The sequence below is a fragment of the Telopea speciosissima genome, chromosome 9 (assembly GCF_018873765.1).
Source record: "Telopea speciosissima isolate NSW1024214 ecotype Mountain lineage chromosome 9, Tspe_v1, whole genome shotgun sequence".
Taxonomy (NCBI): Eukaryota; Viridiplantae; Streptophyta; class Magnoliopsida; order Proteales; family Proteaceae; genus Telopea; species Telopea speciosissima.
Window position 1 is genome coordinate 39,181,576 of NC_057924.1, and position 20,262 is coordinate 39,201,837.

The window sequence follows — 20,262 nt, forward strand, 5'->3', positions numbered from 1 at the left end:
TTCACTCCCTTCCAGGTCAGTCGAGTCATAGGAGCTGAAATCCTTGAGAAGTTCTCAATGAATCTTCTGTAGTAGCCAGCCAGACCCAAGAAGCTGCGAATGCCTACCACACTCTTGGGTGTCTCCTAATCAACTACAGACTTCACCTTGTCGGGGTCTACTTCAATACCCTTAGCAGAGACAAGGTGTCCTAGGAACGCCACCTGTTGCTGCCAAAACGCACATTTACTGAATTTGGCGTACAGTTGCTTCTCTCTCAAATTCTACAGTATGAGACGAAGGTGGTATGCATGCTCTTCTTCACTTTTGGAGTAGACCAGGATGTCATCAATGAAGACGATAATATACTTGTCTGGAAGACCCGGTTCATCAACTCCATGAAGGCTACTGGGGCATTGGTCAATCCGAAAGACATAACCAAGAATTCAGAGTAACCGTAACGAGATCTGAATGTTGTCTTGTTGATGTCACTACCCCTGATCTTCAACTAATGATACCCCGACCAGAGGTTGATCTTTGAGAACATCTTAGCACCTTGTAGTTGATCGAATAAGTCATCGATCCTAGGCAACATATATCGGCTCTTGATTGTAAGTTTGTTGAGTTCACGGTAGCCAATGCACATCCACATACTACTGTCCTTCTTCTTCACAAACAACATAGGTGTACCCCATGATGAAACACTGGGTCTAATGAAGCCTTTCTTCAACAGGTCATTAAGTTGTTCTTGTAGCTCCTTTAACTCTATGGGGGTCATCTTGTAGGGAGCCTTAGACACTGGGGCAGCGCCAGGTACTAGGTCTATCATGAATTCCGTCTCTCGATCCTGTGGTAACTGTGTGAGGTCTCTCACCACACCTATCTTGTCCATAGGAATAACCCTTGCTTCGGTGTCTACCACGGAGACCAGATAACATAGACAACCCTCTGCCATCAACTTTTGGACTTGGAGAGCGGAGATGATGGCCTTCTTGGGCTTCTCACGTTTGTTGCCTTTGAACACAAATTCTTTGTCTTCCCTTGCCGTAAAATGGACTTTCCTCTCTACATAGATTAGGGTGGCTCCATGAGTGGACAACCAATCCATTCCTAGGATTATGTCAAAGTCCTTCATGTCAAGGATTATCAAACTAGCCTCTAGCCCATGGTCACACACTCGTACTGGATAAGAACTAAAAATTCTGTCGAGCTCGACCTTACTACCCGTCGGTGTACTGACTCAGTTTTTGCACCATACTTGCTGGTTTGATAGGTAACTTCTCGACAAATGAAGGGGATATAAAAAAATATGACGCCCCTGAGTCAAACAACATGTAAGCAGGTAGGGAACAAATAGACATCATACCTGACAAACACCAAACAACCAATCATAACAACCACAACATAAAAGGAAGCACTTCTGAATAGTCGAGCGCGATACGTGTGATGGCACCAGGATCAGCCTAAGCTTCTTCATTAGTAATAGAGTACACTCGCCCATGGGTTTTGTTGGCTGGAGAGGGAAGAAGAGAGTGAACGGTTGCCTTTGCTTGGGGTGCCTTAGAAGACACAATTGGCCATGAACTTGTTTGATGTGGATGCGGGCAATCCTTGATCATGTGGTCGGACTCCTTACAATTGTAGCATATGAGGGTCTGAGTCCCATAGTGAGAACTCGGTGTAGTCTTGGGTGCTTGGGCCGCATCAAATCTGTGGGACTGAATAAGGGATGCAGCCGTGTAGGGTCCCTTCTTCTGGAACTTGCTAGGCCCTTGGGAATCATAAGAAGACATGGGTCTCTTGCCAACTTGTATGGCCCTGTAGTTCTCCCTTTGTTGGTCCTCGATGACATTGGGGGCCTGGACCACCTCTGCATAAGTAGGGTACTTATGCAGCACCATAGAAGTACTAAGATTGGCCCTCAATCCTCTCTTGAACTTCCTTGTTTTGACCTCCTCAGTCTTTATGTGCTTTGGAGCAAAATAGAAATGATCCTCAAAGGTCTGTTGATATTCAAGGACCGACTTAGACCCTTGAATGAGGTTCATAAACTCGGCTTCTTTCTTATCGCGAAAGTTTCGTAGAAAGTAGTTCTCGAGGAAGACCTATGTGAACTGCGCCCAAGTCGCATTAGGATACTTTGCCCAAAAGTTTTCCTTAGAGGAATGCCACCAAGCATCGGCGTCGCCTCGGAGCAGGTAAGTGGCACACCTGATCTTGTCGGTGTCATTACATTGTAATACTTCAAAGATCCTTTCTAGATCCCAAATCCATGTGGCCGGGAACATAGAATCATGAGCCATCTTGTAGAAGGTAGGAGGGCGATGCTTCTGGAATTTCTCCGAGAGTGTGGAGGCATCTGCCCAAGTTGGTACCACATTTTGGACTTGAGGAGCTTCTGGAGCAGGGGGAGGAATTAGCACCGCTTGCAGCAACGGACTCCGACAGTAGCAGGGGCCGGAGGAGAAATAACAGGTGCGGTAGCAACTATAGGAGCTGGGTTCTCGTGCACCAAGGGAGGTACCTGTTGCCTTTCCCTGACAATCTCTTAGAGTTGATTGGTCATGTTTTGCATGAAGGTGCGATGTTCTTGCTACGCCTCTCAATGCTCTCGCTGCATAGCCCATAGCATGTTTCCCAACAATGCGGCAATATCCATGTTATTGTTAATTGGAGGCGGCACAGGTAAGGCCGGATCGAAAACATCACCGGTGTCATCCCTAGGAGGGGAATGGTTCTAGTTATGAGTATTGACCATAGTGGTTACCTGTCGAAAGGGAAAAATTCATGCCATCGTGCATGGTCAACACAATCAAAGCATTCAAGAACAATAAAGCATCCTTCAATAGGAACGTATGCTCACAATCAAGGTATGAAACAAGAAGAGGCACGGGGGAAGGACACATCCAGTGAATAGGGAAAGAAACAGTAAAAAATCAAGTCTTAGGACGAATGGAGGCAGACCCCATGGGTCCGTTCGTGAATCCGGTCGCCATTTCATCCCTTAAAATTTGGAACGGATTTTCGAACTGATTCATGTCATATGGGTCTGTTGGATAATCCGTTCTCAGAAAATAACATCCTGAGAGGGAGGGAACAAAAATGCCCTGAACAGATTTTCCAACGAAGGCATAGAATCTGGGTCCTTTGGCTAAATCTGTTCTGGCCAAAACCTCTATTTGCTCAACCAGTATACTCAACGGATTTTCGAACGGGAGGCCCAATGCTTGGGTCCGTTTAAGCAATTTTATAAGTCGCTCAGCCCGCGGGTTTTCAAACTCATTTGGCTTTTTGTGTTAAACTGAACCTAGAACCCAAGAAGAGAGGAGGCAAGTCCGTTCGAACTTCCGCCCCAAATCCTTACATTTGGGAGTCCATACACGATCGTTCCACACCTCCAAGGCTCCTACAGGTATGTTTCTCCCTTCTTCTTTCTCTGTTTTCCAGATTTTTTTCCGTTTCTTAGCTTTCTAGGTTTTTGGATATTTCTTCATTTCTTCCTTTTTATCATTGTAAAGCATTGTATAGATTATGTAAGGCATAATAAAAAAGGTCATGTAGTGTTAATCAATATGCTTCCCTTTACACCAACACCCACAACACCGAACTATACTAGGGCTTGAAGGAAACAAGCCAAATCCGAGATTTTCTCACTATTTTGGGGAAAATAGCCTAGGGGTTTTGAATGTGTCTATATTCTTTTCATTAAACACCCTCTATACCTATCACTAGGTACAATTGGCCCGCAAATGTTCTCATACTTGTCAAGACGAGTCGTTGGCCGATAAGACTCCTCTTCTTCAGAATCCTCTCCTTCAGAATCTTCTTCTTGTTCTAGTTCTTCATCATTTGATTCTCTGGGTTCAAATTCCTGTTTGCCCTCATCTTCTTCGGATGAGCCTTCTTCACCTGATTCCTCTTCATCATCAATTTCCATGGGGTGGATGTTGTCAGTTGGGTCAACGTAGGGATCTCCCAAATTGATGTCGTTGACCCATGCTTCCCATCCTTTGCTTCTCCTTGGGGGTTCGGGGTAAGGGAGAGTATGTGAGAAGAGTGCATGATTTTCAGGGGGAACTCCGAATAGATCTTGTACTAGAGCATTGGCTAGCCAAGCCATATTCTTTAATTCATGGAGAGTCCGAGCAAGTATGTCATTTTCATCTGGCATTATTAGCTGCTCATACCGTGCTGCAAAATTATAGCATACCAAATTCGAAAATAGGGAAGTGGCCTTGTAAAGAATTTCTTGAGTATTAGTGGTGACATCCAGTATGTCTGCTACTTGGTAGAAAATACTCATGCTCCACTGACCAAAATCCTCTCTAGACATAGTCCATTCTTCTCTAGGGGCTTCAGGGGATGTTATCTCCTTATCATCTCTGCTTTCATCGTCACTCAATAGAATTGGTTGGATGAGGTTGGTTGGATCATTACCATCATCATCTCTGACATTGTTTACCTGCCACGTCGTGGGGAATTCTTCTTTGGAAAATTTGGGCTACATTTTCTCTTCAGCAAACTCCATCCATTCTTCATAGATCTCCATGGTACCAGCTTCTTCCTCACTTTCTATATTGTCATCTGTGTCTCCTCCTATGGGGATAAGAGAGACTTCTTCTGATAGAGACTGTCCTATGGCCAACGCTGACACAGCTTTGAGAAGCTTTGGTGTTACATGCTTGATGTCATTCGTACTTTCCTTTTTAGGAGTCCCTTGTTCTTGAATTCGGCAGCAAATTTCAAATGCTGAGAACTCATATTTTTGTAAGGGTGCCCCTGGGTTGAGTCTTTCCAAACCATTCTCTAGAAAATCCAACTTTTGGAGCCGACTATTGATGTCATCCCCCTGCCACGGTCACACAACTATCCGCCTGTTCAGATACTCCCGTTACAGTTTGTCCTAGCACAATGGATGCAAACTTGCATCCTCTCAGCTCTTCTTTGTCGGGCCTAGTCATCCTTCCTTAGATACCATAAGGTAGGCCGGATCAATGTTGTTGGATCCATGACTAGTCCTTCCTCTTTCAACATATTTACTGATCCTGATGATGATTCAGGGGAGTAAGTCCCTTTCAGCAGTAGCTAAGGCATTCTCCATGATAGTGTCGGAGATTCTATCCACGTAGCGCCTGGGGACCTAGGATGATAAAAAGGGGAATCTTAATGATTTACTACTTGGGAGGTCTCTTCCCGAACCAAACACTTCTTCTTCCCTTTGTGCCTCTTTGCTAAATTTGCCCTGTAGACACGTGCATCCATCAATTTCAACTTTCTTCAGATTGACTTGATCAAAAGGGTGGGATCCCCTTGTTTGGAATCCTCTTGCTACGCATTCACTCTGTGAGCTGGCAAAGGATTTGCAGCCACATTTGGTTGTTGCTTAGTTTGGAGTTCGATCTTGCCATTGTCGATCATGTCTTGAATCGCATGCTTGAGGAATATGCACCTATCAGTATGATGCCCCTTTGGGTCATGATAATGAAAATAGAGATTGGGCTTATTTCATGCAGGCAGATTGTTTAGGTCCACATGTTTAGGGGGGACTGAATCAATCATTCTTTCCTTTTTGAGCTTAATGAACAACAGTCTTGGCGTCATTCCTCCGAAATTGAAAACTCTTTTAGGAGGTTCTGGCTCTGCCTGGATCACAAGCGGTGGGGTCCCTGCAGTCACCATCTATACTTTCGCCGTTTGGCGGCTTGTTCCCGTTGCATTCTCTCCTTTTGCTTTTGAGTTTTTCTTCTCAGAATAAGTTCCCATGGCCTCTCGGGTTACACCTTGTGCTTGTTTCTTTTTGAAGATCTTATCTTCAATCTTCTTCCTAATGGTCATGAGTGCATTGAAGGTCTTGATGTTTTTGTAGTATATCTTTTCATGATACTCACCATACAAGTTTTCAAGCAAGATCTCCACGTATTCCTCTTCTGTAGGACGATTCCACATCTTTGCAGCCATCTCCCTGAATCTCATGATGAAATTCAAAAATTCTTCATTTGACTCTTGTCTCAAAGTCTCCAGCTCCCTTCTAGTGATGTCCATCTCGATATTATATAAATACTACTTTGTAAAGGCCTTTACCACAGATGCCCATGATTGGGTTTGGGTATGATCCAGTTGAGTCAACCATCTCAACGTGGATCCCACCAGGGAATACTGAAAGGCCTGTCCCATCTGATTTTCCATAAGTCCCCAAGACCTAGCAATGGTAGCGAAGATCTTGAGGTGAGCTCTAGGATCGCCTGATCCGTTGAACTTGTCCAACTTCCACTTGAAATCTTCAGGGATTTTCCCTTTGGGGAAGAACACCAATTCTTCTTCATCTTTTTCTTTACTCTTGTCTTTGGCGGTCACCTCAAGCTCTTCAACCTTTTCTCTCATTTTCTTTTCCCTTTCAGTTCCAGGGGGATCTGAAGATCGACTGTCATCTCCTTCTTCCACCAGTATGGTGACCGGAGTTTTGGTGGTTGCAGAGGTAGTTCTTCTTACTTCTTGTTCAACGGATCTAGGTACGGACCCCCTTTGGAAATTTCATGGACTGACTGCACCAATTGTGCCATGAGTTGTCGCATTTCTGCCATATCTATTTGCAACCTCTCTACTTGGTGCTCCACGTGAATCTCAGATAGGTGATCGTCCATTGGATCCATGTCACTCTCAAGTGATATCTCAACCGATGAATTGGAGGAATGGGAAGAAGATGGGGAACTTGAGAAGGACAATGGACTGGCCCAGATCAACCTTCCATCTTGTCGAGTCCAGACTGGCGAGAGTGGCTTTTTCAGGTATTGAATTGTGCCTCTACGAGAAAAAGAAATCCTAGTTTAGATACTAAGAGTGAATTTTTATTTAAAAAAACTCAAATATCAAACAAATTAGGATTATTCTTTCTTTTTCTTATTTTTTTGTATTTTATTTTGACTCACGTAATCGAAGTTGTCATCAGAATTTTCAACATTGTAGAAGTTCTCTCAAACCGTACTTCGTAGGCCATCATCGCTGAAACATCATAAATACAGAAACAAAGAAGCCTAGTTTCAGGTTTCTGATGATTGTATCTTGGATTAATATGAGATGCCCCATTTTCAAAGGATATGTTGGGTTCCATTAAATAGGAGTGGACTTCCATCTTACTTCGAGGAACTATCACGGGACCATGGAATTCCCTACCTCAGGGGGGGGGGAACCTCATATTGAAGCTAAATCAATCATCAGGTGACCTTAAACTCAGGTTTTCTTCAAGCTAACAAGGGTTGGTTTTTGTCGTATCCTAATCATATATGGTCTATTTTCCTACATGATGCGTGCAATGGGCAGGCTGACGGGATAGAAAAAGGTCACCCTTGACAGAACCAATATACCTGTCACTTGCGCCAGTCATGGGTATGTGGTTCTTTTAATATACCTGGAGAGTAGGTCACACAATCTCAAAGTAACCATGCTACTGCCTTTTTTGAGTGGCTAAAGCACCCCACAGCACACTAGTGATTACCCTCGCTGGTGATCCTAAACTCGTATAGTAAAAATCAAGGGTTGTGGCTTCGTCGCGAATTACCCATGACTACTCATGGGATCCAGCGGCTACCACAGGATAAATGTGTTCCCATGCCGTGTATGTGCACGAAAGTGGTGTAGGAAGTGGCTATCATCCAATCTCAGAGTACTTAGTATGACGTACCTCACCTCCCGGGGGGTAAAGGTACGACAGGGAGTATCCTCGTCGTTTGATTTCGCTTCGAGTACTATGTATGATGTAGTTAGTATAAAGAAAAGTTAGCCACACAGGTTTTCACATAGAATTGGAGAGAATATTCTTGCATTTATTGTTAGCATCTATTTTAGAAAGCTTGACCTCAAGTGGGTGTTTACCCACTACATTCTCCAGTGGAATCGCCATTATAAGTACTGCGGTCCCCGATGACGAGGTTTCCTCAGCCTTATGGCGACAAATTATTGGTCAGTTATTATGGGGGTATCATTTTGACACATCATCATGGGGTAGGGGTCATGCTTCATAAGAATGTTAAAACAAATGAGGAGTCGCCACCTAGGGTTAGGGCCTAGGACCCAATGGGTGTAGCCCTATCCGTTATGAATGGAAACGGGCTATGAGATTCCATATGGTTTGGTCAGAGATTCGGGTAAGTGATCAGGTTACAAGCATGGGAAGGTGTTAGGAACCCATCTTGCTCGACAAAAACCGGTCTTTCCGTTATAGATGCTGGAATAACGAATATTCTCTCTTTATGACATAGGGCTATGTAATGTACATGCTACTCATATTTACACTATGTATATTGAAACGAAAAAACACGAAAGACTACATTGTAACGATAAAAATGCAATAATTATACCTTTATACAAATATTCCTCGAATCTTGGCGATCCCCTGGCTTAGGCAGAGACGGATGGGTGGATTAACACCAGTTCTTTGAACAGAGTAACAATTCTCTGGATGTATCTTTTGTTATCTGTAAACAGACAGAATAACGGCTATAGAAGAAGAAGTTTCGTTATCCGTATATAGACGGAATAACGATTGGACTAGAACGAAATTGTTCTTCACCTGAATGGGTAATCGATGGATCTACCCATAACTCAGGAATGCTGCTCAAACAGGCACTCACAAGAGGGGAAATGAGGACAAAAGGGGTTAAAAACAGGCTGAAAGGGTCTCCCTACCCTTAGAATCCATCAAATGAGGGGAAGGGGACCCCGGGTACCCCACTTCTCACGGTGTCGGATAAGTTCTCCACAGCGCCGTGGATGACGTTAGCCGCAGCCCCCCACGATGGCGTGGTTTATTGCCACGCTGTGGGGGGAGGCTTCCACGGTGCCGTGGAGGACTATCCACGGTGCCGTGGTCAGTGTAGACCATTCCTCCTACTTTTTGGGCCTTAAATGGGCTTCTTTGGTGTTTTGGGCATGTCTAGACCTATAGGCCTTGTTTTCTTGGGCTTTTCGGGGGAAAATGGTGCAATGTTCCTCGTCCGTGTCCCGTTGTCATCATCGCCAGGGGTGGTGACAAAATTTCAATGTCTACACCATGATAAAAATTCTAAATAAATAAATAAGATTTTTATCATCTTACATGATGGAGAGGTTGTTACAACAACCATAACCACCCATGTGCACATGGCAAGGTTGTTATAAAAAAAAAACTACCTAGTAACCACCCATGTGCCACATGGGAAGGTTCTTACCAAATAACAACCAACCCTAACAATCCATGTGCAAACATCCATAACCATATTCAACAAAGAATATTTTAAATCAAGAAAATTGCATCTCATACACAATAATTACATCAAACATTAATTATATGATATCCAAGGGTGAGAAAGGTGGCTCTGATACCACACTGTTGGCAAACTACAGTCCATGGGATCATCTTTATGGTTCCCCTAGGAAACCAATAAACATTATACTAGGGTTTTGCTTCTAGGACCCATGGGCACCCTATTTGAATTTTAGGGTTTTCCATGTTTGTCCATGGGAACCCTGGTGCAATCCAATTAGGGTTTGATATAAAAATTTCTTATCAAACCCTCTCTTTTCTTGTCGCATAAAATTATGGGATCTAAAGAAGAGAAAAAAAAAACATCTCTTTTCCATCCCATGGAAAGAGGGAACCATCTCATACCTAAATGCGTAACGGAAAATAGATCAATTTGGGTTTTTTTCACATCCCATGATTATCAAATAATTAAAACACTTAATATATAAAACAAACATTAAGATCTGCTAACCTATTGAGCCTCAAGTGTTGCACCTCTTCCAGATAATGGTTCTTCTCCTAATGAGCCGATTAAACAAGCCCTAATCTGGATCTCCTTGATGCAGTAGAAGATCCCTAAGCCAAACCAGAATTTCTTCTCCAAGACTTGGATCCAATCCGAAAAACCAGGTTTCCAAAACCCTTACCAGATCTCAAAGCTCTTGAGAGAAAGAGAGCAAAAGAGAAGGAGAGAGAGGAGAGAGTACCAGGGAACGAATTTTCTAAAGGGGGAGCCAGGAAATTTCATCGAAGGCTGGAATACCCTGGCCGTCCCCCTCTGGTGTGCTTAAATAGGTGAGGCTCTAAAGAGCCTCCCTCATTCCCAGTGAGAGTCTGATACTCTCTCTCTCCTGTTTGACTTGAAACCCTGATGGGCTTAAGTGATGGGCTTCTAATTAGTGAATAAGCAGAATCTAAAAGCAAATAATTTTAATTAATTAATTTAAACATTAATGGACCTTTAATTAATTGACATCAAGCCCATACTAGTTCAAATAAATCAATTAATATTTACTATATCCCAGAAATACCCCTGCATATGAAATATGCACAAACCCTCCACTAAACAACATCATCGTCATAGAATCTAGGGCATGTACACTAGTATTGCCAAACCTCATTCCATGGTACATGTCCATATCGGAGCGTCTGTGTACGTGATCGGAATCCGCAAAACATGATTAAACTCTTTAACCAAATGCATAATAATAAGTTATCGTTTTACGTAAAAATATATTTTGCAATATCCATTTAACAAAACGGTATAGGATCCTGATTCAAATCCGACCATCCACAGACTAACTCCCCTTGATGTTCCTCAATCAAGCAGTGGAGACCATGTCGAGTGACTCTTTCACTCACACAATATTTATGCATTCTCAGAACACCGGCTTTAGTTCTCTTGGACCGCAGTCATTGGCGAACCAAAGAATACACTCACATCATGCAGTGACAATGCCCTCTTAGGTATTGGGTCCTGGTGACACATGTCTATCCCAAGCCTACATCTAGCAGTAATACATAAGGGAATCGACAAAATAAGATTCTTCGTCAATACACACATCAACATGTGTGTACTTGCATTCGTTCCTGAACATCAAACGTGTCTCGGCATACTCAAAGCGACAAACATGATAAGGACTGCCCAACCCAAACTCAACCATGACTACCAATTTAAAGTAATAATTATGGACATACATTACTTAAAAGTTTATATCGCATGTGATCATATTCATCATATTAAACAAAAATATATGAAATGTTTAATACATGATAAACCGGGTTTGATGGACACACATATCCAACATGTATGACTTAAATAAGGTTCTTGCTTCGTTCGGATGGAAGACTTGCTTGGATGTCTTCGACCTCTAGGAGGGCTGGCAGGTTGTATATGTCCAATCGGTTTGTCGCTACTGCTTAATGACACTTCTATTGAACTTCTTTGCGACAACTAGACGTGAGCAATTCATTAAACTGCGTCTCGCATTAATTTTTCAAGGTTTAGAATCTGAATCTGCATTGAGTCCATTCAGTCAGGAGCTACTGTAGCTCGGTTAGCCTAAGGGATCAACAAGGAGTGGCCCATCTGCTCCCCCTTAAAGGTTTTGTCCATCTTCTCCTTGATTCAGATCCGGGGGTTGGTGAGTATGAGTATGTTCCCTATTCCCTTCATGGTTGCATGCCCCCTAACTGGAGGAGGAAGCAATCTGGTTGTTCTTCCACGCCGATGGCGACGTCTACCCTGAGCAGGTGTTCCAACCTCTGGAACCTAGATTGAAGTTCCTGCTTCAAGATTTTGGATAGAGGTTCCTGCATTAGGAACTTGGGTGCAGGCTCCCGGTTTAGGGGTTGTCGCGGCAGTGGATCTGGTAGTCAGGAAATCGCCCTGCAATCGTTCCCACAGACAGTGCCAACTGTTGCAGCAGAAAACCAACTTTCCATGGTTATGGGCTGCGCTCCAAGAAGTATCTGTGGAAGACCAAGGAAAAGACACCATGAGAGGGCCGGGCTTGTGCCTGGCAATGACTCTCTGATGCTTAAGTCATACATTGCCCCCTATGGGGTAGTTCTATTGGTGGCTTGATAGCATGGATTGGAGAGGAGGATCCTTCTCTGATACGCGTTCGGGTTGATTTAGTAGTTTCCTTTTAGGAGTGGGAACCATCCTTGGAGAGTCTAATTGAGGCAAGCTTCCATATCTTGTAGTTCTGGTAAGATTCCTTCCCTTAATGGGGAGCTTGAAGCGTAGATCTTCTAGGCTTCCATGTCAGAGTGTATACCTTTGCTTTTGGGAGTTTAAAAGGTTTCTATATCGGGGAAGTAAGACAAGAGACTTCGTGGATTATGTTTCCTATTCTCGTGTCTCCGAGTGTCTAATTGTGAGTGGTTGGAGTATTTTACCTGTAACAGAGATTATGAGTTCTAAAAAATCTGGAAATTGTATACTAGCCAAAGGAGTCAAATAGTAGCAGAGAAAATAGCATTTTTTCTTGATTCGCAAGTCAATTTTTATACAGTTCTACACAACCCAATGGTTTTCTAGTTATCGGGTGCTACTTATGCTGTTATTGTTATTGTTATCTAAAGACTCAGATGATCAGACTTTCTCATAGCTGCAATCAGAGAAGAAATGGTTTATGTGCTCCATCTGGTGCTGGTTAAAAGGGCACTTATTTTGAGCTCAATAAAACCCAGATTATAACATCACCAAACAAGCTCTCTGTTTCACACAATATGTGTGATGACATGCCCTGAAATACATTAACTGTAACAAGCAGGGTTTCCCCCCTAAATTTATCTCCCAACTTGAAATTCCCGCAGAACTGATAGAATTACAACAAATCCTGGAAATGTCTTGAATATAGTATAGTTTAGTTCTGAAGTGTCATGCACTATTTAGGGAAGTACACAGCAGAAATCAGCAAGCAGACAGTGCAGAAATATTTGACGGGCAAGCTACTTGATTTGCATAGCTAAGACAACAGTGTTCAAATGTTGTCCATAGACACCACTTGCGATCTAGGATTTGTGTTCTACTTCTGTCAGATTGGGATGCATTGGGCCAACAAGAAAGAAAAAAAGTTGATGGCTACTCTCTCTCTCTCTCTCTCTCTCACACACACACACACACTTGCTTCACAACACATCAATATTCTCTGTGTGGGATCACATATCAAAAGTGCTCGTATATATGTATATATCTACAGTAAGTCAGCACACCAAATATTAACTCAAAACATTGTCTGACAGCTTAGATTTCTCCTTGGTTTTATGTGTGCTCTTTAAATGTACCATTTCTTACATAAGCATATGTGAGAGAGAGAGAGAGAATGAAGTTCAAAAACACGAATTGCATAGAACATATCCTCGTTTCAGTTCTCATCCACTACTGTTAAGCATTCAGATTTTCCTATAGTGCACTCCCACAAAAAATAAAAAGAAAAAGTATTAAAAAACAATAATACTAGTAATAAAAACAACACCATAAAACAATAGATTAAAAAAAAATCATCGTGTGAGTTCTAAAAAATACATCATGCATGAGATATTCAATTATAACACTCATGCTATGAAAAAAAAAATAAAGAAGCGCTTTTGAGCAAGGGAAGGATCCAGAGTTCCAGATACAGGCCCTTCAAATCACAGAAGTATCAACTGACACAAGCCAAGCTATTGCTTCTGGTATTGAACATAATGTTTCTTCTTTCTTCATTTTTCAGCGGCTTCAAGAATGTATGCTAATTGATTCTCTAAATGTCCTCTCTCTAGTGCATTCAGCTTTTGTCCTCATATCCTTCATAAATTTTCTGTTTCTGTTCTAGTGTCTATGGATGAAGCCAAAAGAACCAAAACAGTTCTGGAATTACCGAAACATCCATTTATTTGCATAAGAGTCTTTCCATTTGAAAATCAATATATTGTACATGTTTCCAGTTGCAGTTACAGCATCCGATTTCGAACTTGTCCATGCAAAAAAAATACAATACAAGCACCACCTCACAGAAGAAAAATAGAAGGATTTCAAATTCTCAATAAAAGCATCTAAAATCAATCTTTTACCTCTCTGGGAGTTATCATTCATGAAAAGACGTTATCAGGGGTTCTCTCGAGTCTTCTCTGGATGTGTTGCTGTAATAGCTATACAAAATTAATTGTACTGACCCCAGAACAGATCCAATCCCATTTGGCACCTGAAGTGGAACAAACAAAAAACCATTATTAGAAAGCACAAATTAATAAACTTAAAAGGAGCATCAAATGAAGGAAATCCTAAACTTGGGTGTAGAGAATGCTTACATAAATGAAAGGATCACCCTTAAAGATTCCATAGGCAAAGAAAGATATGCTCATCAAGAAGGTTGACAGTGAAAGATAAAATGGCATGAACTCAACACTTCGTGTTCGGATCACCAATTTCTAGAAACAATAAATCTTTATATAAGAAATGCCAAAACAAATTAATCAGGGCATTAGCTTGAATGCAGATCTAGGATCTCCAAGAAGGTGGACATACTGCAGAAGACTGCTATATAGAAAGCAAAGCAGAGGTAATATTTTAGATAGACATACAATTATAAACAATGGCGATGCAAACATGGATATGAGAGAAGCACCACTCAAGTATCCAACAAAGATCTGCCGCATAGGAGAATCAAGCAACCTCAAGCTCACAAATACAATAATTGCAAATATGCTTAAAACTGAGAGCAAAAATCCCAGCATTTTCACCTGCCAGCAACATGGAGGGTTTATATGAACAAACAGATCTTCATAGTATCAAATAGAATTACAAACATGAGAACAACAACAACATGTGCTGATAAATAATAGAAAAGGAAAAGTTAGACCTTCTTTCGTTTCTCAGCATATATAATAAACATGATTATATAGGTAAACTGGAAAAGTGCCCCAATGAAATTGACAGTCGCAACCAATATAATATCAGGTGATACAATGGGCACACCATACCAGAAGCCGATCAAACAACTCGACAGAGCATAAATATAAGGCAAACCGGAGAACTCTTCTGTTGATTGGTTTCTCAAAATTCTTCTAAATGTGGGTCTGCCAAAGAAGACAGAAGTTCTTTAGCTCGTTGACTGAGAGTTCTTTTCTTTTCTTTTGAATCTTTACAAGATGAAAAAGTAGACGAGAGGTGGGTTTAAAACTTACAAAGGTGAAAGAAACAACACAAATGCGAACACATTCCCTGCAGTCAACAAATAGGTATTAGAAAGCTTCTCCCTGAGCATTATACAACCAAGTTAAGAAGTTTGTCCTGACCACAATAACTAAGAAAGAAGTAATATTATGGAGAGGAGTCAAGCAAGAAATCTTTGACGGGCTTTTTCTTCTTGTTGGGCTTTCAGTAATTATCTGAAACGAACTCCCTGTTCTGCAAGTTCTCCTTAATTCAGTGTGTATAAAAGGTGTTCGTTTTCCGAAAAACGTTGACATTTTCTAAATCAAAAGCGCTCCTTCTTCTCTTAAGTAAATCAACGAAGACATACCCAATCAACAATCTTTTAGCACCAAAATCAAATTGCTTGTCAAAATCAGATTTCCCACTTCCCAACTCGAATTGGGTCTTCCTCTTCTCCACCTCTGTTTCCATATTTTGAACCGCTGTATTCCATGTGGGAGAACTCCGCATTCTTTAAATTATATAAGGTTGTTCGACCTATTTTTAGAAAGACTCGAGTGCCGCAAGGGAACCAACACATATTGTAACTAAAATACTATGAAATCCACTAAGAATCAAAATCGAAACCTCCAATGGAATACCATGTTGCACCTAGAAGTGTAATTGCTGCAGAGACCATAGGTTTCATTCCAAAAAAACATTACGAAGTAAGGAAGTAAAACGAAATCATACTTTGAGCAATCAAAACCTCATGCGAGAGAGAGAGAGATGAAGCATTAGAAGGGTAACAGTACCGGCGATTCCAGCTGCATCGCTGAGAGCTGAATATGTGGAAGCAAATCCAGAAGTAATCATCAATCGCTTTAATGGCTCTTAACACAAAAACCAATTCCAATCTGCTACCACAAAATCAAGTCAAAATATCTCTCTCTCTCTCAACTATCACGTTTACGAAATGGGACTAATAATCAACAAATATAAAAGTGATTTGGCACATTCCATATTATTGTCTCCGAAGGCTTAGAGCTCACGACTGTCGTTTCTCTCATGTGATCGATCACTTACTGATTATTCTAATAATGAGGATATCCTCGCTGATTCCCCAGGATTTGAGCTAAAACAGATTAAAAGATGCTTTTCCTTTCGTTATTTTCGCGGCCTTTACCCCCTGTTTTTTTAGGGTTAAATGCACATCCACCCCCTAAATCGTCCCAATATTTCGCATACTCCCCTAAGATTTTGACAATACCACATGTAACAACAATAACAACAATCATAACCTTATCTCAACTAAATAGAGTCGGCTACATGGATCCAAAGAGGTTAAGATAGTAAAAGAAATAAGAGCAGTAAAAAAAATACAAGAAGTAAAAGAAAGGAGGATAGCAAATAAGTAAAAGAAAAAAGTCAAAATAACATCCCAGGAACATTCCCCTATAAGGGGTCGGCTACACAGGTCCTAGTCCTCCAAATAACTCTATCTGAGGTTGTACTAGGATCGAGCCCTACCACATGCATATTCTTTCTTACCACTTCTCCAATAGTCATCTTAGGCTTGCCCCTATCTCTTTTAGCTTCCTCAAATTGAATCTGGTCAGTCTTCCTTACCGATGCACCCATAGGTCTCCGTTGGACATGACCATACCACCTCAAGCGGCTCTCACGAAACTTGTCCTGGATTGGTGCAACTCCCAATTTGGTTTTAATATAATCATTCTTTACTCTATCTCTCCTGGTCTTAGCACACATCCTTCTCAACATCATGATCTCTGCTATACTCATCTTATCTATATTATTCTTCTTAACTGCCCAGCATTCTGCTCCATAAGTCATGGCTAGTCTTATAACTGTCATATAGAATTTCCCTTTAAGCTTATTAGGCATGCGTTTGTCACATAACACTCCCGATGTACCTCTCCACTTCATCCATCCTACTTTAATTCTGTGAGAAATATCATCCCCTATATCACCCTCTTTGTTAATGGTTGACCCCAAGTATCTAAAGCATTCACTTTGTAGTAGCTCTCGCTCCTCAAGTTTCAACACTTCATTACCTCTCCTGGTTTGACTGAAGTTACACATCAAATACTCTGTCTTTGTTCTACTTAACTTAAAGCCTCGTGATTCCAAGCTTGATCTCCATAACTCCAGCTTTGCATTAATCTCTTCCACTATCTCATCTATCAAAACAATATCATCAGCAAAAAGCATATACCAAGGGACCTCATCTTGAATGTGTCTGGTTAAGTCATCCACTGTGAGTGCAAACAAATAGGGGTTTAGAACTGATCCTTGATGTAACCCAATTGTAATAGGGAATTCACTAATTTGGCCCTCTGCAGTTTTGATACTCGTCACCACGCCCTCATGCATGCCCTTGATTATATCCACATAGTTACTTGAGTTCCTTGTCTTCTCTAGGATATGCCAAATGAGCACTCTAGGGACTCTATCATAGACCTTTTCTAGGTCAATAAAGATCATATGGAGGTTCCTTTTGTAAGCTCTAAATATTTTCATAAGTCTCCTTAAAAGGTAAATAGCTTTTGTCGTGGATCTCCCTGCCATAAAATCAAATTGGTTCTTCGATCTAACAGTTTCCCTTCTTAAGTGAACTTCAATGATTTTCTCCCAAAGTTTCATGGTATGACTCATTAGTTTTATACCCCTATAATTATTGCAGTTCTGGATATCACCTTTATTCTTTTAAATTGGGACTACATTGCTTCTCCTCCACTCATCTTCTCCTCCACTCATCTGGCATTTGTTGAGGAGAAGCACTGTAGTCCCAATTTATAAGAATAAAGGTGATATCCAGAACTGTAATAACTATAGGGGCATAAAACTAATGAGTCATACCATGAATCCCTTGATATCTGACAATACCACATGCATCCTTTGAAAATTCCTAGGGCACCCCCTACTTTTCAAATTAAAAAGATTCTTCGTGACAAACTGCATGAAACGAGGCCAAATATTCTGGTTGCAGCCAACTTTTTGCTGACATCATCATGATGTCAACACGCTTTAATGTTTTGCTTTTACGATGAGAATATGCCATGGAATATGCTTTTTGCTTTTACATTACAAACAACCATTTTCCTTGAAATGGAATCTCATGGATCCATCATGGTGCATAGTCAACATATTATCCACACCCGCATATACATCAGTAAAAGGTTAATATGGTGGAGTGATAGTACACAAATCTGGGTGCATGCAACCAACAAAAGTACTAGCGCCAGCATCAAAGTCACCTTGGTCATTCTGTGTCCTCCAAACGGAATCTAGCCACTAGAATCCAATCCAACTGTCCAAAAGATTCTATAGTTTTAACAAAACAATGGTAATCCACTATTTACAAAATCACACTTAAGATGTAAGCCAAAATTTTGGCTAAGTATATAAGCTTTTGCTTATACCAAATTTGCTCTGTTTTTGTGCATCGACACGAAAACATTTGTAACTTTCTCGTCTGATACTAAAATTATGCAAAACCAGTTGCGTTGGAACCGCGACTCGATGACATTCATTTATCATGAAGAGTTCTTCATCAAAAACTTCCATTAAACCTTCCAAAAATGGCCTTAAATTCATTACCATTGCATGAACTTATGAAATCACAACTTTTAATGCACAAAGCCTTCACCTGCTACTTCGCCCCTTTGCCAAACACCATATAAGGACTTAATATACAGTTAAATGATGTTCTTTAAGTATGGGTACGCCTGTAACCTATCAAATGACCAAAATACCCTTATTACTGTGTAGGTGACTGTTTGACCATTTCAGCTCTTTCAACTCACCAAATACCACTGCTGTATCACCAATATGGCTAATAAGGTTGCCAACAATGACAACACCACTCCAGAATACCTCAGTTGACCCAGTTGACCAACAATCTCCCTCTTTGAAATTGTTGGCAACTCTTTACACACCAACTTCTCCCCCTTTGACAATAAGTACAAAGGATCATGGAAACTCCCCCTATCCAGAAGCTCCCCCTTTATACATGCCTCCTATTGTGCAACTGGAGTGACAACTCCAAGTTTATCTCAGAGTTGTTCAAAAATCTTCTTAGGAAGTGGTTTTGTGAAAATATCGACTATCTGTTCTGATGTAGGGACAAAATCCAATCTCACCTCATTAGTTGTGACTTTCTCCTTCAAGAAGTGATATCGGATATCGATGTGCTTTATCCTCGAGTGTTGTACTAGATTCTTTGAAATATTTATTGCACTCATATTATCACACATGATAGGAATCGGTTCAGAACTATCAATGCCATAATTTGCAACTTGCCTCTTCATCCATAACACTTGAGTGCAACAAGCTGCTGCTGCAATATACTCTGCCTCTACCATAGACAATGAAATAGACTCTTGCTTCTTACTGTGCCACAGAATAAGATAGAATGCACCGCCACTAGTGCTCTATCTATCATCCACACTACTTGCCCAATCCGCATTTGAAAATGCCACGAGAATGAATTTAGAGGTCTTGGAATACCATAAACCATAGTCAATTGTACCCCTAAGATATTTGAAAATTCATTTAACTGCCAATAGATGTGTCTCCTTTGGGCTGGTAATATCTAGCTACCATACAAACTACTTGCATAATATCAGACCTTGTTACTGTCAAATACAACAAACTGCCAATCATAGACCTGTACATTATCTGATCAACTAAGGGGGAATCATCATCTGTACTCAGTTTGCATCCCACAACCATGGGCGTACCCATTGGTTTACTATCCTCCATCTGGAATTTCTTCAACATCTCTTTGGTATACTTCATCTAGCATATGAAAATACCATTCTGCTGCTGACTCACCTGCAATCCCAGAAAGTATGAGAGTTCTCCGAGCATGGAAATCTCAAACTCTTTCTTCATGCACTCTACAAACTGTCTACACACTTCATCATTGTGCCCTCCAAAAATTATATCATCTAAGTATACTGCCACAATCAATTGACTACTGCTCTTTGTCATCACGTATAGGTTGCTATCAACCATACCCTTCCGTAATCTTGACTGATGCAAATAAGTATCAAGTCTAGAGAACCAAGCTGCTGGATCTTGCTTCAATCCATAAAGAGCTTTCTTTAGTTTACAAACCATATCTGGATCCTCTCCAAATTGAAAACCATGTGGTTGTTCTATATATACTTCTTCTTCAAGATTACCATTCAAGAAAGCTGACTTCGTGTCCGTCTGATATACCTTGAAGTCCTTGTATACAACTAAAGCTAGAAACATCCGAATGGATTCCATCCTTTCTACCAGTGCATACCAGTGCAACAGTCTCATCAAAATCTAATCCTTCCACCTGAGCATAGCCCTTGCACACAAGTCT

General features: G+C 41.1%; 1 protein-coding gene across 2 annotated transcripts; it reads right to left on the reverse strand.

The window, feature by feature from the left end:
* Positions 1–13,408: 13,408 nt before the first annotated feature.
* LOC122639375 (bidirectional sugar transporter SWEET2-like) lies at positions 13,409–15,836 on the reverse strand. 2 transcript variants are annotated; one of them, XM_043832211.1, is made up of 6 exons: positions 15,698–15,836; positions 14,933–14,969; positions 14,608–14,824; positions 14,330–14,488; positions 14,057–14,176; positions 13,409–13,950 (listed from the first exon to the last, which is right to left on the reverse strand). In XM_043832211.1, exons 1-6 carry the CDS (start codon positions 15,756–15,758, stop codon positions 13,834–13,836), a joined length of 711 nt encoding a protein of 236 aa, XP_043688146.1. In that variant the 5' UTR covers positions 15,759–15,836; the 3' UTR covers positions 13,409–13,833. The 2 variants fall into 2 exon arrangements, with proteins under 2 accessions (XP_043688146.1, XP_043688145.1); XM_043832210.1 differs by having other exon boundaries at positions 14,608–14,845.
* Between the last annotated feature and the right edge of the window lie 4,426 nt (positions 15,837–20,262).

Bases quoted from the DNA above. Each gene is read 5' to 3' on its own strand.
- LOC122639375 (XM_043832210.1), bottom strand. From the start codon at position 15,758: ATGATTACTTCTGGATTTGCTTCCACATATTCAGCTCTCAGCGATGCA. The intron at 14,489-14,607 runs GTCTAACTTTTC...TGTTGCTGGCAG, and splicing joins ATGCTGAGAAACGAAAGAAG to GTGAAAATGCTGGGATTTTT. The intron at 13,951-14,056 runs GTAAGCATTCTC...GTTCCACTTCAG, and splicing joins AGGGTGATCCTTTCATTTAT to GTGCCAAATGGGATTGGATC.